The 20,682-nt window shown below is 43.1% G+C and overlaps 1 protein-coding gene across 5 annotated transcripts in view; it reads right to left on the bottom strand.

Moving 5' to 3' along the window:
• Positions 1–20,682, bottom strand: part of TEX11 (testis expressed 11) — a 44,688-nt gene that overhangs the window by 10,314 nt on the left and 13,692 nt on the right. For 4 of the 5 annotated variants that reach the window (XM_077922088.1, XM_077922087.1, XM_077922092.1 and 1 more), the window contains 11 exons: positions 19,699–19,756; positions 19,483–19,578; positions 17,742–17,823; positions 17,167–17,245; positions 16,509–16,660; positions 15,557–15,642; positions 14,274–14,411; positions 11,540–11,642; positions 9,429–9,544; positions 5,411–5,496; positions 248–301 (listed from right to left, as the gene is read on the bottom strand). In XM_077922088.1, the coding sequence (XP_077778214.1) occupies positions 248–301; positions 5,411–5,496; positions 9,429–9,544; positions 11,540–11,642; positions 14,274–14,411; positions 15,557–15,642; positions 16,509–16,660; positions 17,167–17,245; positions 17,742–17,823; positions 19,483–19,578; positions 19,699–19,756 (1,050 nt within the window). The remainder of the gene's footprint in view (positions 1–247; positions 302–5,410; positions 5,497–9,428; positions 9,545–11,539; positions 11,643–14,273; positions 14,412–15,556; positions 15,643–16,508; positions 16,661–17,166; positions 17,246–17,741; positions 17,824–19,482; positions 19,579–19,698; positions 19,757–20,682) is intronic. The other variant, XM_077922090.1, reaches the window with a different exon arrangement.

Raw genomic sequence — 20,682 nt, forward strand, 5'->3', positions numbered from 1 at the left:
TAACTACACAGGTGGAGAGCAAAGGCTGACAAACAGTGCCTTTGCTACTATCACTCCTTATCTGGAGTCCATGGCTGAGATGAAATTTTGAGTCCAGGTCCAAAAGGCAATGCAACAGCAGAACTTCGAGCTAATTCTCTTTTACTGGATTCTATCTTTACTTTGCAAATCAGTTCAAGCTAACCTTCTTCACCTATGCATTGTACAAAGTGAATAACAACAGCTGTAAGAATGAAGTGCAACTCACATTTCTTCTCCAGTTTTCCCATTGATTTTGTACATTATAAGTGGAACCAAACACCTGTAGGCAAAATAAATTACAGCAAATTATTCTTAGTAATCCTATTGACTCGAAGCATCAGCCTGTCCTCTGGAAAGGCCATGCCACCTCCATGCATCTCATCGTTATCATTTAATCTTCAATTCTGGGGTGCAATCTTATACAGAAGATCCACTGCCTGAGCTCTAGGATTTGATGGAACGTTTGAAACTATATTATGAGGTGTCCTGTCTTTGCTGGTTGCGGGATTTGATTTTGTTGAAAAATACAGATTTATTAGATCTGGAAGGACATGATAATAGGTTTGGGTGGCATGCATATTTATGGTATATTATTTATTATTTATACCCCGCCCATCTGACTGAGTTTCCCCAGCCTCTGGGCGGCTTCCAATAGGGTGTTAAAAACAATACAGCATTAAATATTACAAACAAAAGTACACAAAGGATTCCTCAACCACGTGATAAGGAAATCAATCCACAAGGTATGGGATAGATACAAAAACTCATTAGAGCGAAGAACACCATGGTGGCTCTCCCCATTGGAAGCAATTTCACTTAAAAAAGTAAACATGAAAGGGTATTGGGCCTCCCATAAAGAATTGCTGATAGAGGCAGATGGCCAATTAAAATTGAATAAGAGGAATATTAACAGATTGGCTACAGTATTACCAATTAAACGATGTTTTTAAAGTAGATTTTAAAAAAGAGGATTTATTACAGAAAGATCAAGATCTGAAAGTGATCTGCTGGAAAATAAGGTGAAAATATTATCAAAAATGTACAAACTATTGTTGGAATGGCATACGAAAGCAGATCACTTTCAGATTAGATTAGATTAGATTAGATCTAATCTAATCTAATCTAATCTGAAAGTGATCTGCTGGAAAATAAGGTGAAAATATTATCAAAAATGTACAAACTATTGTTGGAATGGCATACGAAAGATGAAGAAGTTAAGGCAGTGATGATACACTGTGCTAGAGATTTTGGGTATAAATATTCAGCTTTTATCTTGGGAATAGTTGTGGAAAGAGGAAATAAAAATTACTTCATGCTGTTTGTTGAAAGAAAATTATATGAAAATGATGTACTATTGGTACATAACCAAGTAAGATTGCACAAAGTATAAAACCAAATCAAATATGTGTTGGAAATGTACAGAGAGAGAAGGTACATTTTGCCATATGTGGTGGTCATGTCATAAGGCAAAAGACTTATCGGAAATGATTTATAATGAATTAAGTCTTTAAAAATACATTTGTTAAGAAACCAGAAGCCATCCTTTTAGGTTTAATAGGTGAAGAAATACCAAGAGAAGACAAAAGACTTTTTTATGTATGCAACGGCGGCAGCGAGAATGTTACTAGCCCAAAAATGGAAAGAAGAATTACCTACAAAGGAAGAATGGCAGATGAAATTGATGGAATATGCAGAAATGGAGAAATTGACAGGGAAGATCAGAAACCAAGAGGATCAAGTATTTGTCAAAGACTGGAGTAAATTTGTAGTTTACTTAAAAAACCATTGTAAACAGTTAAAATCATTGGTAGCATTGAAATGACATTTGTAATGTGAAATTGATTGTGATAACTAGGGATATACAATAGCTGGATAAAGCTTAAGATGCAGAAAACTTAAACTTTTAATATATGAACCCATGGGAGGGAGGGGATGAAGTCTGAAGGTTCAGAGAACCTTGAAATTTGATGTTTGAATTGGTGAGAGATAAGGCATATAAAAATGTGAAAACCTAATAAAGAATGTCTGTGAGCACCTAGAAAGGAATGCTGTGATCACCAATAGTCAGCATGGATTTCTGAAAAATAAGTCATGTCAGACTAACCTGATCTCGTTTTTTGACAGAATTACAAGCCTGGTAGATGAAGGGAACGCAGTGGATGTAGCCTACCTTGATTTCAGCAAGGCATTTGACAAGGTGCCCCATGATATTCTTGTAAAGAAGCTGGTAAAATGCGGTCTTGACTATGCTACCACTCAGTGGATTTGTAACTGGCTGACTGACCGAACCCAAAGGGTGCTCATCAATGGTTCCTCTTCGTCCTGGAGAAGAGTGACTAGTGGGGTGCCACAGGGTTCTGTCTTGGGCCCGGTCTTATTCAACATCTTTATCAACGACTTGGATGATGGACTCAAGGGCATCCTGATCAAATTTGCAGATGACACCAAACTGGGAGGGGTGGCTAACACCCCAGAGGACAGGATCACACTTCAAAACGACCTTGGCAGATTAGAGAACTAGGCCAAAACAAACAAGATGAACTTTAACAGGGAGAAATGTAAAGTATTGCACTTGGGCAAAAAAAATGAGAGGCACAAATACAAGATGGGGGACACCTGGCTTGAGAGCAGTACATGTGAAAAGGATCTAGGAGTCTTGGTTGATCACAAACTTGACATGAGCCAACAGTGTGACGCGGCAGCTAAAAAAGCCAATGCAATTCTGGGCTGCATCAATAGGAGTATAGCATCTAGATCAAGGGAAGTAATAGTGCCACTGTATTCTGCTCTGGTCAGACCTCACCTGGAGTACTGTGTCCAGTTCTGGACACCACAGTTCAAGAAGGACACTGACAAACTGGAACGTGTCCAGAGGAGGGCAACCAAAACGGTCAAAGGCCTGGAAACGATGCCTTATGAGGAACGGCTAAGGGAGCTGGGCATGTTAAGCCTGGAGAAGAGAAGGTTAAGGGGTGATATGATAGCCATGTTCAAATATATAAAAGGATGTCACATAGAGGAGGGAGAAAGGTTGTTTTCTGCTGCTCCAGAGAAGCGGACACGGAGCAATGGATCCAAACTACAAGAAAGAAGATTCCACCTAAACATTAGGAAGAACTTCCTGACAGTAAGAGCTGTTCGACAGTGGAATTTGCTGCCAAGGAATGTGGTGGAGTCTCCGTCTTTGGAGGTCTTTAAGCAGAGGCTTGACAACCATATGTCAGGAGTGCTCTGATGGTGTTTCCTGCTTGGCAGGGGGTTGGACTCGATGGCCCTTGTGGTCTCTTCCAACTCTATGATTCTATTCTATGATTCTATGAATGTATAAATATTAAAAAAGGATTTGATGGAAGAAGTCCTGCTAACATCGGCAGAATCTGACATATGCTACCAGCATAACTGATCTGCTGGCAGAGCTTTCCCAATATACTGGAAAAATGTTCCAGTGGTGGAATGGCTGAAACATGTCAAGAAATGCGGGTGGGAGAAGGTAGCGCAGGGAGGAGCACACCCATGCCATAGCCTGCACCTTTTCTATCCATGACCCCTATTCAACAGTGGAACTTTTTAGCCCTCGTTGCAATAAATGCCCATCCCATCAGCTAAATGAGAAGGAGGGGTTTAAAAATAACCACGGCAGAGTTTAGCATATGGGGGAAGCTTACCTATGAAGGTGACCCGGAAACTACAGCTGATCCAGAATATGGAAGCTGTACTGGTGACTGGGAGTGGCTGCCGAGACCATGTAACACCGGTCCTGAAAGACCTATATTGGCTCCCTGTACTTTTCCGAGCACAATCCCCAAAGTGTTGGTGGACAACCTTTAAAGCCCTAAATCACCTCTGGCCCGTAAACTTGAAGGAGCGTCTCCAACACCACTTTAAGCCCAGATGCTGAGGTCCAGCACTGAGGGCCTTCTGGCGGTTCCCTCACTGCAAGAACTGAAGCTCCGGGGAACCAGGCAGAGGGCCTTCTTGGTGGTGGCATCTTCCCTGTTGAATGTCCTCCCATCAGATGTCAAGGAGAAAAGTAACTATATAACTTTTAGAAGACACCTGAAGGCAGCCCTGCAAGGGGAAGCTTTTTAATGTGTAATGTTTTATTATGTTTTTATATATGTTGTAAGCCGCTCATAGTGGCTGGGTCAACCCTGTCAGATGGGCGGGGTACCAACCAACCAACAAATTATTATTATTATTATTATTATTATTATTATTATTATTATTATTATTACTACTACTACTACTGCTACAAAAGCCCACTCAATAACACAGCATGCTACTGCCAGTATATAAACCCCAGACAGGGAAACCAGAACTCAAGAGGTCCACTGAGGTGACTCAGCTGAGAGGGCTTATATCACAGGGCTGTATCTTTCTAGCCTCATGCTGTAAACACTTAGGTGCTCACATGGAACAATTCTGTAATAGGTAGGCATGGAGAAAGGGTACTTCACACACAAAGGGAGCACTTTGCGAGAAAACAACCTGGCCTCCCATCGCACAGGGGAATTTGAGCACTTTGCTAACCATTATGTGCCTAGGCTCCTAAGAGGTACTTCACCTCAGGGCTCCAGAACACAGAAACACAACACCAGGCTCTGTTTCAGCAACTAGGAATGCCAGGGCAGAGCACCTACACAAGCACATAAGGGAAGGCAGAATGCATCCTGTAGGGCATAACTTCTGCAACTGTCCCCTCATCCCCCTCCACATATTCCATATGTTTCTACCCTACTTGCCTATGGTTCAGACACTCCCCCCCCCCCATTAGCAGGCAGCGGTACCTCTAAACTGTTACTTTTACGTGGTTATTTGCGTTTTCTGATAGTCTGTTCGCCCAGGCTGAGCGTGCATTGGATTTGGTGGCCTTTTGGACAACGTAGCATCGCGGTTATCTCTGGTCCCAGAGTAATATAAGTATGAGGTTGCTTGGTAAGAAGAGGCTGAGCATCCCTTCCCTGTTCAACTCCAGTGGGGCCCATTGGGACTCCTAGGGTGCAAGGCAGGGAGCCCAAGGCAATGACAGCCCAAGCCACCCCTTCCTTAGTTGTAAGAAGGCCGGTGAGGGCCGGGGTCAGGCTGAAGTGGATGGAGCCGTGGCCCACTGGCCCTAGCAGACCAGCTCCACTGGTGGAAGTGTTCATCTAATGGCAATCATCAGCAGTAAGCCTCCAGGAACCAACAGGCACACATTCGGAAGAACAAGAATCAGGGATATCTTTTAAGAATTCAATTCCTGTCTGGGACACAAGTAAGGAATTTTAGCTATGAATCAGGACTGAGGGTTTTTCCACTCGGGCAACAACACTGGATCTATTGCATTTCAAATACTAAGAACATTTTAATGACAAAGGAAGTTAATATAGTTCTGTATTTTGTTACTCACTTAAAATCTGCAGCTATTAGTCCACAGTCATCCAAGTGCAGAGATAAACACTCCAAGGCCTTTATAGCTGCACAATGTTGCCTATTCTGCAGGTGGAGAATGACGTTAGTTAATCAGTGATATAACATAAAAAGATAAAGAACATGTATCATTAGTTTGGTGTTACGCATAGCTTAAATACAAAAATATTTTTCCCCCTGTTTTGCCATGCCAAACAGCTGTCAGGTTACAAGAGCCCCCAAATCACGGGGGATGTTTCAATCAAAAGTACCGGATTTTTCGCTCCATAGGGCGCACCGGCCCATAGGGCGCACCTAGTTTTTTGGGGGGAAAATAAAGAAAAAAAAATCCCCCCCAGGCGCGGGGCTGGGGCGGGGGAAGCCTGAGCTTCCCCCGACCCCAGAACAGGCTGCTATCCGCAAGCCTAGGGAGCCCGGCGGGAAGTCGTGCCGGTCTCCCCAGGCTTGCGGATATCTGCGCGAAGTCGCGCCGGGCTCCCACGGCTTGCGGATAGCTGCACGAAGCTCGAAGCTGAGTTCAGCGCACCCCAGGCTTCAGGATGCAGGCAGCTCTCCGCAAGCCTTGGGAGAGCTGCGCGACTTCGCACAGCTCTCCCACGGCTTGTGGAGAGCTGCACGAAGCCCGAAGCCTGCAGGCAGCTCTTGGCAAGCCGTGGGAGAGCTGCGCGAAGTCACGCCAGGCTCCCACGGCTTGAGGACAGCTTCAGCAAAAGCCTGCATTCGCCCCATAGGACGCACACACATTTCCCACTTCATTTTTGGAGGGGGGAAAGTGTGTCCTATAGGGTCGAAAATATGGTATAAAACACAGAATGGAAGCCAGAATTCATTTAATATAAGCTGAAATGTGAGAAACTACAATACATCACATCAGACGGCAGGAGACTGAACTACTGGACTACTCCATTTGTTCTTTTGGAGGTCAGCTCCATTTGAGGCCTCCCTCCATCCAAAGGCAGGCAGGCAGGCAGCCTTTCTGCCAGAAAGCAGCAGAAAGGGAGATGGGAAGCAGGGAGTTCTCTGCCAAATCTGCTGAGGGACCCTGGCCACAGCCACATAGTTTAAAGCACACGGCATAAAATATAGCTGATTATCACACAGAGTAACCCACTCAAATGAATGAGCAGAGCTAAGTTAAGCCCGTAAATTTCAGTGGATCTTCTCTGAGCAAAACTTAGTTGCATACTACCTATCACTTACTGCAATAAATGCCGGGAACTGCATTTTACCCTTCACACCGCTACAATTCCCAGGACCCTGACAAACGACCGTTCCCAGGATTCCTTGAGGGAGGCCATGTGCTTTAAACATATGGTACAAACATGATCCAGCTGTATTTGCCCCCCCGCCTCCTGGGATGCTTCTGCTCCAACTGCTTATTATAACTTTAAAAACTGGATTTTTATTCTGTTTATTAAATCTGTACACTGCCCTTCATCTGCGGATCTCAGGGCAGTTCACAACAAGCACAAAATATATAATAAAAACAAGAACAAAAAACCAACCAACCAACCTACTCTTCTTTTTTCAGATTGTGAGCAGGAACTGTTTTTTCTTATTATTATTCATCTTATATAAGCCACTCTAGGTGCCTTTTCGGCTGAACATCAGGATAAAAATGTTTTTAAACAACATCTTCATCGAACATATTTTAATTGAACCACCTCTTAACTGGAAGAGGAGTAATGAGATAGAAAATAACAGTAGGTGGCTGAATTCATTTTAAAAGGTTAAAAGTATCTCCATATTCATAAAAAACACATTTATGTTTATGCTGTAGGCTATGACAAAAGCCTTTAAGTAGCCGCAATGCAACAACTCTCATCTTTTGGAAACTGCAAGAGCCCCAGGTGGAGGAGACAGGATAGCTAGACAAAGGCTGCCACCTTAAATACACTTGCTGGAGACTGAAGGCAGGTGGGACTTGTTTTTCAACAAGCACCTGAGAATGCCACTCTTAAGACTGCATTAGACATGCTGGTTTAGAAGTGAATTCTTCTCATGTTTTATTTTCACTTTTTTCCTGCAAACAGTTTTTCTAAGCAACGGGATACAAAAGCAGCTTTGGTTGAAGGAAAAAAAACACACAAGCAAACACCGATCCAAGGACAGCCAACTTTCATTTCCCCCCTCCCCATAAATATGTATTTGGTAGCAAGGAACAAAGCCCACTTCTGCTGAACTGCACCACACAATTGCAGACTGGAAATGAAGCAGCTGGTTTCTGAACTAACAGGTGGAAAGTTTCCAGGTTAGGGAGTGCACCTGTGGACTGCTGGGTGTTACCAGAGCTCCTTTCAGGGCATAAAAAGGAACAGATGGCTTGTCACCATTTTTAACTGAGGATGTGGAAGGAAGTGCCACAGCTCAGTGGTGGAGCATCTGCTCTGAGCTCAGCTTCAGTTCTCAGCATCTGCAGGTAAAGGCTACCTGAAAACTCTGGAAAGCCATTGCTGGTCAGTGAGGATAGACAATACTGAATTAGATTGGCCAATAGTCTGAGTTTGTGTAAATGCAACTTCCTAAGTGAATGCAAGTACCGTACTTTCCCGTATATAAGACAGGGTTTTTTTACTCTAAAATAATGTTAAAAAATGGGGGTCATCTTATACACAGATAGTGCATGGGGGGGACTGGTGATTGGTTGCAGCCATGAGCAGAGCAAGAACTTGTCAGTGGCGATTTGGTGGGTGATTGGTTGCTGCTGCAAGGGCTGCTTTGGATTGGCTGCTGCTGTGTCAATTGGGCGTGCAATTGCTGGCTGCTGTTGGCTTCAGCGATGTGAGCGATTGTCAGCATTTGTCAGTTGAGTTAGTGATTTTCGGCATCCCCCCCCCCCATTTTCTTAAATTTGAGTCCCCCAAAATAGGGGGCATCTTATACACTGGAGCATCTTATACACAGAAAAATATGGTACTTGCTGGGCATTCACATACAATCAAAGGAATTTGCTGTCACAGTGCAAGACTGGAGTACCATAAATTCAAACATAGCAGAAATGAAATGTCTTGGCACAGTCTCTGGTAAGCAAAAGCAATTAAAAGTTCATCAAGTGAGGTCCTCTTATAAGGGCCACAGTCCCTGGAAGTTCATTTAAATGACTGCCTGGGGCAGAGCTTTACAGGTGGTGGCACCCACACTTTGTAAATACATTACCCCCATGAAACTAGGATGGTGGCAACAACCTGCTCTTTCAGGAGCCTCCTTAAGACTTCTTGGGAAAGAAAAGAAAAGAAAAGAAAAGATCAACAGGCATTGCTGGAAATTGTCTATGCTGATCTCACAGACACAAGTTAACTCTGCCTTAACTCTGTATTTTAGTTTTATCTTCTTATCTCTCTTTGTACACTACTGCAAAATTTTCATATGGTGGGAGGTGTATAAAACAAACAAAAAGATGCCCGCGTTACAGGGGGTTGGACTAGATGACCCTTGTGGTCCCTTCCAATGCTACAATTCTGCAATCTAGATACCTAGGTAGCGCTGGGAGAGACATGGGAATGTAGGATGCTGCCTTATGCTGAGTCAGACTATTGGCCCATTGACCTCAATCTTGCCTATGCAGGTTGGCAGTGGCTTTCCAGGATTTCAGGCGCCCCAAACTTCAGGTGCCATTGCAGATTGAGCCAGGGACCTTCTGAATACAAAGCAGACACTCTGAGCTATGGCCGTCCCCAGGATATGTTAGTCTGTTTTGTGTACCCGATCTCAAGCAACCATGGAAGTATTTATTAAACCCATTTAATCTTGTAAGTGGGAGCTCTCCCACAGAAGCGAAAGGGGTCAAATGGCACACATTGATTTATGTGCGCATGCGCACCAGCAAGGGCTACTAAGAACAAAGCCAGAGAAAGAAAACCAAATTTTCTAGACCCAATGCATTTCTCTGCAAAGTAGACCTGCGGAAGTTTAATAAAGAGAGACAAGCTGCAGGTGCTTCACTTATACGAAAATCAGGATAGAAGCCCCCCAACTTTTTTTTTTACTTTTTTTTTTACCTCTAAAGCAAACTGGGCAGCTAATTTCAGGAGGTTAGCCAAACTTTGTTCTGACATCCAGGCCGTTGAGTCTGGGTCCGTTACGGCCCTTTCCATTTCATCAATTGCATGGGAAGCTTAAAAAAATGAAGAAGAAGGTGGAGGTGAGGGAACAGGGAAGACATTAATGATAGGCTGTACTAGTTCATACAAGAGTGGTTGTGCTTTCTCAGATCAGCAGCTGATTGTTCAAGGCATACAGGTGTCCTATCCTGAGGCAACAAAGTGCTCCTATAGTTGAGAAAGTACACGGCTTGTCTGTCCACTGTGCTCATTACTATGGTTACTAAACCCCTAATCTGATCCCTTCAAAGGCCAGGCCTTCCGTTTTTTTGCCAAATAATCCACAGATGGAGTGTGTTTAGCTCTTTATGTATAACCAAAAGCAAGGACAAACCAGGACAGATCTGCATATGCTGAGCTATATGCATAGATGCAACCCATGGAAATAGCAACTCTAATGTAACTGGAGATATCATGCATCTCACTACAGCACAGAGGACAGGGAGGCGAGCTCAGCAAAGTCCAAGGGTAAACAGGCAGATCCACACCACATGTTTCAAGTACCTTCAACACACATTTGAAGCACATGACTTCAACCCAAAAATTCTGGGAACTGCAGCTTTCTCCTCATGGGGTATAATTCTCGGCACCTTTAACAAACCACAGTTCTCAGCAGGGCTTTTTTCAGCTGGAACTCACTGGAACTCAGTTCCATCACCTCTCAAGTGGGCACTGCTGCCCATTATAGGAAAACAAGGCAAGCACTCAGGGTGAGTTCTGACATCTCCTTTTCTAGAAAAATAGCACTGGTTCTCAAGATGATATTATGGCCTTAGCTTTTGTAACGTGATTCTACTGTATGAACCAGCATGTTCAGAGCTCGGATATTCCTCACTCTGAAAAATTTCTCTGAGTGGCTTGCTAGTCGAATCAGTTTGGAGACTGTAGCAAGTGTAAAAGTTCTCAAAAAAGCAACTCTCATCCTTACACAAAGAAACAAACTTGGATTTAACGTGGTATATTTGAAATCCCAAAATATACCATCCTGATTCCGAATACGTGACCAAATAACTGTGGTCAAAACCACTGATGGTATACACACATAGGGATAATAGTTACAGTTAGCATTCATATAAATACTCCCAGTAACTGCAACCAGGAAAGAAGCATGCTATCAATATAGGAAACCCTTATCTAATCATGACTATGTATCTCTTTTCTAAGATAAGAGAGAGTTACTGGCATTCCCAGATGAGTGTCACTGACTGTGGCACTCAAAACAGAGAGCCAGTATGGTGCTGCAGTCATACAGTGATGTAATAGGACCTGGGAGACCTATAAAATGGGAAGAGGAAGAATCATGTAGGCTACCTTGAGCTCCTTAGAGGATATAAAGGGGATATAAATGCAGCAAGTGAGTAATAAAAACACACAATCTTGAAACCTCTGTAGCCCCCTTATCATTCTGCTAGATGACATGTTCTGACGTAACAGATTCCAAAGCCTCAGATCTCGTCACTATAATTGCCAGTGAATTCTGTCCCTCTGTAACATCAAGAATGCTAAGCCAAGTTGCTCAAGCATGCTATTATTCCATGAGATAATGTTGGGCAATCCCACTCACACTGACCATTCACTACTTCATTGCTAGGATGTGACATGGGCCTGTCTCTCTCCCCTTTAAGATGCTCTAGGTTTCAATTTCCATAGGCTCAAATCCACACTGTAAAAAGTGGGTGGTTGTGGCTTCACTACACCTGTTTGGCAGTCCTACATAGAAGGGAGGCAGAAAGCAGAGTTTCCTCTGCGTAACTTGCATACCCTTTTCAACAACAGAAATCTATTCCTGTAGAAGGCGGTATTGTTACAAATATAGCTGTGGACAAGGATAGAGAAGACAATGAGACAGCTTGCTGAAGTTAGAAGCTGTAATGTTTAATGAATTTAAGGACAGAAAACTACAGAACCCAAAGTTCCCTACCCACTTTTACCTCTAAGTCCTCCTGGGCAAGATAGGAAATCCCAAAGCAGAAAATATGACTAAATATTCCACCACCTTCTGTTTTTACCTGCTACCACGTCGTTCTCCAAGATGGCAATTTTATAGAAATAAAAATAAGTGAATATGCAGTTGGGATGGTGCCTCTCTGCTTCCTTCAATGCCTCCTTGGCCTGCGGACAGAGGGATTAGCAGGATTGCTATTAAGTATTAAAGCAAGGACAACTAACAACAATTAAACACACAGGATGCACGGAACACATTGATATTATTTACATCATTTCACAGAGAACTTAGGGCAAGAGCCACCAGCCTGGCATCCAGGAAGTCTTCTAGTGGTGGCCCTGGGCACGTGCCCCAGGTTTCGAGCTTTCTTTTATTTTATTTTTATTTTTTAAGTCTCTAGCCCTCCTAGAAAGAAAGTTAGGCAGCAAAAAGTGCATGTCTTTTCCAAGTGATTTCTGTGAAATGAAAATGGTGTGTGGCTACCTCGTATATCTTTCCTGGCCCTGAGGAAATGTTTCCTGTTGCAGGGGATTGGACTAGATTACCCTCAGAGTCTCTTCCAACACTACAAGTATGATCCTATATTAGGCAGCACCAGTATCCGGGAGGGTGGGTGTCATCTACATAATAAGGACTAGCATGACATGGTTGACGTCCAATAGTAAACATAAGGTTGTCTCTCTAATTTTGTATCATATGACAAAAGCAGTCATTTTGTCTTATGCCACGCCTCCTTTGTGGTAGCCATTTTGTGACTGGCACCCCCGTACGCTCTCAAAATTCAAAATGTGCCCATATATTTGAAGCTGTTGGCAACCCTTGACTTGGGGGTTCAAAAACCAAAGGGAAAAACTATTATCATCATGAGGTTAGATTAACCGTGCAAGACAAAAAACTTACTGTTCTGTTGCTTCATTTAGGGTTACCTTTAGCCAGTTTTTGTTGTTGTTAATAATAATATAACAAATAAATTAATTTTAACTGTGCACAGTTTGAATGCATACATATGGCGAAAGTCTGTTACGTAGTATGAAATAATTAATAATATTTAGATTGGGCATGCCTGCTCAGTACGAAATCCCACTGAATTTATTAAAATGTGTCACTGCAGGCTTGCAGTTACTGGTCCAGGTTGAAGTCTCGTGTTGATAGGCAAGGCTCTGAATAACTTGGGGTCCAGGATATCTTAAAAACCACCTGAGCCCTGATATTCCAGCCTGATCATTGAAGTCATCTAGGGGCAGCACTGTTAAGTTGTCTCCCATGTTACAGAGGCCCAGCTGGCCTCATTCAGAAGTTGGGCATTTTGTCTCGCAAGTTCTATGCTAAAATATCTCTTAAGCAGCCAAGCCAGCTGCCTGAATGATTGCTTTGTGTTGTTACTATGTTGCTATATACTGTCCTGATGTTGGCAAGAGGGTGGTGTGTAAATACTTTTGCAAATAAATAGAACAAGAGCGCAATCCAATGCTGTGCTGTGCACTGTAGGTTTCTAGCAAAAGGGGCTGACTCAGCTGCTGCAACTATGCAGGTGAAAAGAACAAGCAGGACATGAGAGCTTCCTATTAGAGGCTTTTGAGGTGGGGAGATGAATTAGAACCACGTGAGGAAGGGCCATGCACACAGTTTCCTGAGTAGTCAAGTGCAAGTTTGTGACCACAGGTGAGGGTCGGAGGATGCCAGGAGCTTCTATGAGCAAGGCAGAACTGGCTGCAACAGTTGCCTGGGCTGCAAATGATGTTCCTTTAGGTGTTTGCAGTATAGCCTTCTGTGCCTTTGCAACAGACCACATGGGTGATAGAACCATAGCTTCAGCTATCAACTACCAAACGAATATATGCAAGGAGAAAACTCATTTTTCAGATGAATTAATGTTAAACTTTAATAACCTAAACACAAGGAGGAATTTGGACAAGTACCCTTTCCTCTCTGAAGGCAAATGATTTCCATCACTGGGTGGTGATGACAAGACATGCAAAATCTGATTGCAGCCCTTGCTGCTAACAACCTTTTGTTGGGCTGGCATAACATACATCTCCAACATTAAATTAATAAAGAAAAAACATCCTTCTTGCGGGATGGGTTTTAATAGATAGGAGAGGATATATTAACTGCAATTTATCTCTCCGGGCACCCACGTGAGTGGGATGAAGAGAGTTTAAAAGTCCCACCCTTAGCAGCAAAATTAAAGGAATTGGCTGTCAGGCCTTCTTTTAATTAAGTCCAGCTGTGAAGCGAGCCGATTTCCTCTTTTCGTTTACCCCCCTTAAAAAAGAAATCAGACAACTGGAAGCTGCCTTAAAATATGATATACTTACTCATAGTCTTGCACTGGTTCTCAGCTACAGCAGCAGTAAAATACATATATTTACAGTAAAAGCAGTCTCAGGCATACTGCCTGATCTGGAGCAAGTGGACATCTGTCCTCCTGCATGGCTGGTCAAAGAGCGGGGTGGGGGGAGTGGGGAAATACATCTTTGACTGTTCCCACTCAAGAGAGGAAGGGAAATGACGCCACGCACTCTACTAATTGCATTTCTATGGTCTGAGCGCCTGCCAATCAGCCACACAGCTCTGTGGCAGTCAGCCCCTAATCTTACTATGTAGCAAGAATAAGCAATGTTAGGTTTGGCTGCTACATCTCCCACATTTCGAAAGGAAGATTTGCCCGTACCCCCACCCCACAAAACACCCCAGGCCTGATAATATTAAACAGAAGCAAATTTTAAGACTTTCCATAAGCTCATGGAGAAGGTTAAATTGGAAAAAAACATCAGCACCTGAGGCTGGAGAAATACCTTGAGAGGCTCTTTCAAGCGAAGAAAGCAAGCAGCTATATTTCTTTCCAAACTTGCAATATTCTTCTCTATTTGTCTGCCTGAGCAGAGTTTGAATGAGTAAGTGTACCACTCAAGGGCTTCATAATACTTTTCTTCCTAGAAAATAAGCATTGTGTCTTAAACTGATTGTATTCTGTGAGTTCCAAGCTCATGGGTTGTGAACAAGTATGCAGTTGTTCTGTTCTTCATCAATAGGAGGTTGGAGAGCATGGTGACTTCTCAAAGCCAAGCAGGCTAGGATGATAACACTGATTATTTAGATCTCAGAGTTGGGGAACCACCTGCATTTTGAAAGGTATGTACTGCAATCCAGCACAACAATCCTTGCTGAAAACCACTATCACAGCCCTTGAAAAATACTGGCTTAGGAACCTCGAGTTGAAAAAAATGAAAGAGGCTGCATTTTATTTCATTTCATAACCAGTCCATGTCTGCTAAACCTATTCCTGTACCTGTTTATTTTGAAAGCTCAGATACCCAAAATATTGGCAAAGTGCAAGGTGAGTGGGAAGGTGTTCCAAAGGAATGCTACATTCAGGGTTCAGCCCACAGACTGCTTGCATTCACCATACATAAGAAGTTAACCACATGTGGTAGTCAAATAATAATAATAATAAAATTAATTTATATCCTGCCCTCCCTGGCCAGAACTGGGCTCAGGGCAGCTAACATCAAAAATATATAATACATTAAGACATAAAATTCAGCAATCAACTGAAATACAGCTTAAAATCGGATTAAAATCAAAATAAGATCAGATGGCTACCCGCAAATTATAACTATAGGGGTTGGGAACCTTAAGTACTCACCAGGCTCAGCTATTTGTATGAGCTAGTGAGAAGAGTTAGAGAGGCCACCTGTATGCAGGGTCTTGTAAAAGGAGAGGGGTCAGACTGAGCCCTGACCAAAGGCCTGGCAGAACAGCTCCGTCTTGCAGGCCCTGCGGAAAGTCCCGCAGGGCCCTGGTCTCTTGCAACAGAGCGTTCCACCAGAAAAGGCCCTGGCTCTGGTAGAGGCCAGTCTAACCTCCTTGAGGCCCGGGACCTCCAAGATGTTATTGTTTGTGGACCATAAGGTCCTCCGCGGGGGGGCATACCAGGAGAGGCGGTCCCGTAGGTACAAGAGTCCCAGATCGAATAGGGCTTTAAAGGTTAGAACCAGCACCTTAAACCTGACCCTGTATTCCACTGGGAGCCAGTGCAAGAAGAAAACAAGAAGAAAAACTTTGCATGGCTCCAAACCTTATAGTACTTGGTAGCTCTGTCCCACAGAACATGGTGCAGGTGATCCAGTGTTTCAGGACGCAGAAACTTCCCTTGGTTGTGGTCTGAGGAGACAAAGTTCAGCACTTCACCAGTTTTAGAGCATCAAACATATTTGCAAGGACAGGAGTAAAGTGCACTCTATTAAAAATCATCAAAGCCAAACTAAAATGTGACCTTATCTAAAGCTGGACTCTTGGCATCTTACATAAAGCCTGGTTCTAAGAATGCTCAATCAAAGTTAAGTCCTACCTGTTACTTTCACCCAAGCAAATATGCTTAGGACAATCTTAAGGGCGATATATCCTGAACCAGTGTGGCCCATTCCTGACAGGACAGCCAGGGAAGAGGAGAACGACAGCATTTGCAGTGGAAAAGTGGGTCAGGGATTCAAAACCACCTTCCTCTGCCCCACTTTCCCCACAAACCCACCAGCTTACATTTGTCTAGAAGCCTAGGTCATTGTTAATAACTGGGCAGAGACAGAAACTAACTGGCCTTAACTGTTATCATATGGAGCTGCTGAAATTGATTTGTGGGCTCCCAGTTCCCGAAGTTCCTATAGCTTGAACTGGAATGGCATGTGGTATGGCAAAAAGGAAGCTGCTGCCTGGGGGCTGCAACAAGGGGAAGGGGACCATTACTGAGCCTGAAGCCCCTTAAGGACCACCTGATCCCTTATACTCCCCTTCAGTCACTGAAATCCTCTGATGGGACACTTCTGGGGGTTGGCCTTCATCAGGGACTGAGCTTTTAGTGTGCAGGCCCTGCCCTGTAAAACTCCCTGCCAGTAGATGTTTGGCAGAAACCACCCCTTGCCTTCTCTCAGATACCTCTTAAAAACTGCCCCTTTTAGACAGGCCTGACCAATATTATTTTTTCTTTTAACTGAGTTACCACCAAGGAGCATCAAAAGAAAACTGGCACAGACCTGCAATAACACCTTCAATTATATTTTGGGCAAGCGACTCATTCATTGTCTGTATCAGGAGTTCAATCTGAAGAAGACTGATTTTGCCAAAATCCGGGAATCCTTTAAACCTCTCAGTAAGTGAGTCCAAAAAGTCTAGCGCGATGGTCTGCCTAGATATGCAAAGAACATGCAAACAGGTTGGGCATATGGACTGCCAGTCACTGGCAACAAGAAAGGCAGGTAGCATTCATGAATTGAGTTTCCAATAGCAAAAGAACCTAGATTCCTATCCACCCACATTGCCCTCTAAAGGGAGAAAATTTCAGTCACTCTCTGATGCTCTCACACCAAAAGCTTCATGAAACACTGCCATCCTGATAACAGACCGTTTAGAACTGCATACACCAAATGTATGTACACCTGCAATAATACTAATTGCAGGCCTCAGTCTGCTCACCCAAACATCTCTCCAAAACGGTTTGAGCACCTAAATGTGCCCAGATGAAAGAGCCATTGCCCCTTTATTTTCTCATCATTCCCAATACTCCTGTAATTTTTCTCTTAAGGAATTCTACCATGACAAGCCATGTCATAATCTGAGTTCCTTTGTCTTCCTTAGCGTCTATTCTGCTTGATGAAAAACTACTACTGGTCAGGATCCCTTAGATAGCTGTACCTCTCATGCTCCAGAAGCAGTTTTGCCACATCCACAAAAAAATCTAGCGTGAACCCGTGACGCAGAAGTTCATCAATAGCTGGAGAGGGAAGGAAGTGGCAAGGTTAGTGTGTCACTGAAAGCAAAGGGTGGAGAGGAAGATAAAATCAGACAAACAGAAACATCAATACTGTTCAGGTTTTGATTTCCAAGTGCTAATCACAGAATCCAGATAGACAGGATTGTAGCTGATTTGATTAACTTGGGTGGGGTCTCAGAAAATACTGAATGTGCATAGTATAAAAACAAATATCCCTCCAAATCTATGCTAATGGCACTGAAGAAGGAAAATATTCACTTGGGTGAATATGGACTGAGAGTGCAAGCACCTGTACTGTAAACAGCCATTTTTCTACTTTGCAGTTCATACTCTTTGTTAAAAACAGAAGAGGCTCATCAACTAAAACACCGTGCAGTATAAAATGAAGTTGCCTCTGTTGCCATAGATTAAACAGTCCTGGCACTTTCCCTCACAACTCAACCTTCCTTTACAGGCATGATGCCACATGTGACTTATTTTGAACCAAGGATGGTACCTGCGCCAAGTTCTGCCTCTAGCACATCACCTTTCAGGAGAATCCTAATTTTCAAGAACAAACCAGCTGGATGCAAATCTTCCTGTAAATCAAGAAATCAAGACATTATTTTGACAGTCAAACTATTCTTCACCATATTCAGGATATTTTTAACTGGCTGCTGTCAGAGCTTAGCTTATTCATAACTCTGAAAGAATGTCAAGGCCCTCTCATCAGCACTCCCCAAAATATATATTCTAAATAATCTCCTAGAATAATTTTAAACATCCTTAGCAACAAGTCAGCCAGCACTGCGATTATAATTTCTCACCCCAGAGCCTCAAAACTATATTCTTTATTTTTTTCAGAATTCTCATATGGAGAGTGGGAGAGGAGAAATTGCCTCTTTACTGTCTCCAATATCCCGTCTTCTTCTGAGATAGCAGAGACCCCAGGAGTATCAGCTGCCCGTCACACCAAAGATCATTTAAAGGGGTGAAGGAGGATGCTGTTCGCTCTCTGCATTCACACCATACATTAAAAACACCTGACTTCCCCCCAAAAATCCTGGGAACAAAGTTATAGTTCCCAGCACCCTTTGGAGGAAGTTATGTGCTTTAAATGTATGGTGTGCAGACACATCTGCTCTTTTGTAAACAAAACAAATAAACTCCATACTTCCCCACACCACTCCCACGCTGGCATCAGCCACAATCAGATAGACCATAGGGGCTGGATCTGGCCCATTCGCCTTCTCAATCCAGCCTGTGGATGGTCCGGAAATCACTGTTTTTACATGAGTAGAATGTCCTTTTATTTAAAATGCATCTCTGGGTGATTTCTGGGGCATAGGAATTTGTTCATTTCCCCCCCAAAAAATATAGTCCGCTCCCCCCCAACAAGGTCTGAGGGACAGTGGACTGGCCCCCTGCTGAAAATATTTGCTGACCTCTGAGATGAACTAAGAAGGAGCAAAGAAGGATGGAAGCCACTCCCTCACTCTGCCGCTACAAGGGGAAGAGGGCATAAAAGGAAAAGACTCCTATGCCCCTGGACAGGGCAATAATAGCAGGTAAATTACTCTTCCAAGCACATTATGCAGCTATTGCTTTGAGAGTAGGAATTGGTACTACACTGCTAATAAAGCTGCTGCACAGAGCAGCCCTGAATTCTCATGTCTCTATGTGAAACAGCAAAGGGCCTCACACCTTGTAAGGCAACCCTGAATTCTCCATTCCGTGTAATAAGTCTTAAATGTCTGGCAACTGTGCACAACCTTCATGGAAAACCAGATGCATTGTGTCAAAATCACTTCATAACCCTATGTTCCTGCTAAAATCATACAGCCATAATGGTTCAATATAACATAACTCTTAGGGTCAGTGACAAAATGTTCATTAAGATCAAACAATGTTCACAATGCAGTATACAAGTTTTCAAGTTACAGAGGACTCTTCTGCAGACCAAAAGTTCAAGATTACCCAGGAGGGGAGTTAATGGAAAAACGAATGCTTCCAAATGTAAGTTTAATGGTGAACCCTTGTTTGAGTCATGAGGTGAAGATAGAACAAAATTTTGTTTCAGACTGAAATGTAGAGTTTAGTGATAAAAGCCAAGAGGCTTGGGGGAAAGATACTGTTTCTGGAGTAGCTCCACTGACTGCAGCACTTAACTCTCAGCAGAAACAAATCCAATCCATATGCTTAGAGCACAAGCAACTCACTCAATCCCGTGTCTTTCAAACAGCTGTTTGCTCCCTCACCTCATTAGCCATGGTGACAGCCACAAGAGCTTTGTGTTCATGACCGCTTATCCCCGAATCCAGATAGACATTACTTAGTAACCGCAGTACTTTAGCCTACAATTAAAAATAAATGAATATATAAGCTCAAAAGGCTGGCATAAATGAATCCGTTCTAACCCCAGAGGAAAACGGATTCCTCCATTGGGCTACATGTGGTTTATAAAGATTTCTCACCTGCATTGCTTTTCCATTGGAGTATTTCCTATCCATCTTTCCAATTTCGTAACTCTGGCTGTTGAAAAGGGGGAAACAGACAACAGACTAGCTGATTATTCATAGCATAGAAAAGACCCACTTGGCTATATTCACAGGAAATAGCATACTGTGTAAGAATAACTATATCCAGTCCACGGTACCAATTTTTCTCTTATTGTTTTACATGAAATGTTCCACAGTGAAGAAATTATACTGTAGATTATCCACTGCAAAGATGGTGAATTCAATGGGGTGTCATTTACTAATCACCTGAAGATTCCCCAATGCTCTGAATGGTAGGTGGTCCTCCTCTCCATGGAGGGCTCTTCAGTCATAGACCCATCTCCCCAATTTTGCTATCTGCTCCATCTTAAAAGTCCTCCATGAAATTTTAGTTGAAAGAAAAATCCAGGGCCCATGTATGAATAATCAGCTCACACGAAAGTGTTCAAGTCTTATTTCAAATGGCAAATTTGAAGCTGGCTGTCTACTCATAAATGAATATTGTCAGGAATAAGTGTCCTAGCCTGTCCCTGCCATCTCAAGGGACAAGTTGGAGCCTATGTCAGCAAACGTACCAGCAAATAAGCAACCTAGTCAGCTGCTTAAAATCCAACATGAATTATATTTTAGGACAAGATGGGATTCAAGATTGTTCACCTCTTCCTCTACCAGAAATAAATTCATGATGGAGCTTTTCTGTGAACACTGTTTACTTTAAAAGATGTACAGTGGAACCTCATGTTACGGACAGGATCCATTCCGGGTTCCACACAGAACTGACGCAAGCCGAAATGCCACGTCTGTGCACGCATGCGGCACAATTTAGTGCTGCTGCACATGCATGAGCGACAAAACCTGGAAGTAACTCATTCTGGTTGCCGCGGGACGCAACATGAAAACACGTAACCTGAAGCAGATGCAACATGAAGTGTGACTGTACTGGTGTAATCCCCTGTTCAC

The sequence above is a fragment of the Podarcis muralis genome, chromosome Z (genome assembly GCF_964188315.1).
Source record: "Podarcis muralis chromosome Z, rPodMur119.hap1.1, whole genome shotgun sequence".
NCBI lineage: Eukaryota > Metazoa > Chordata > Lepidosauria > Squamata > Lacertidae > Podarcis > Podarcis muralis.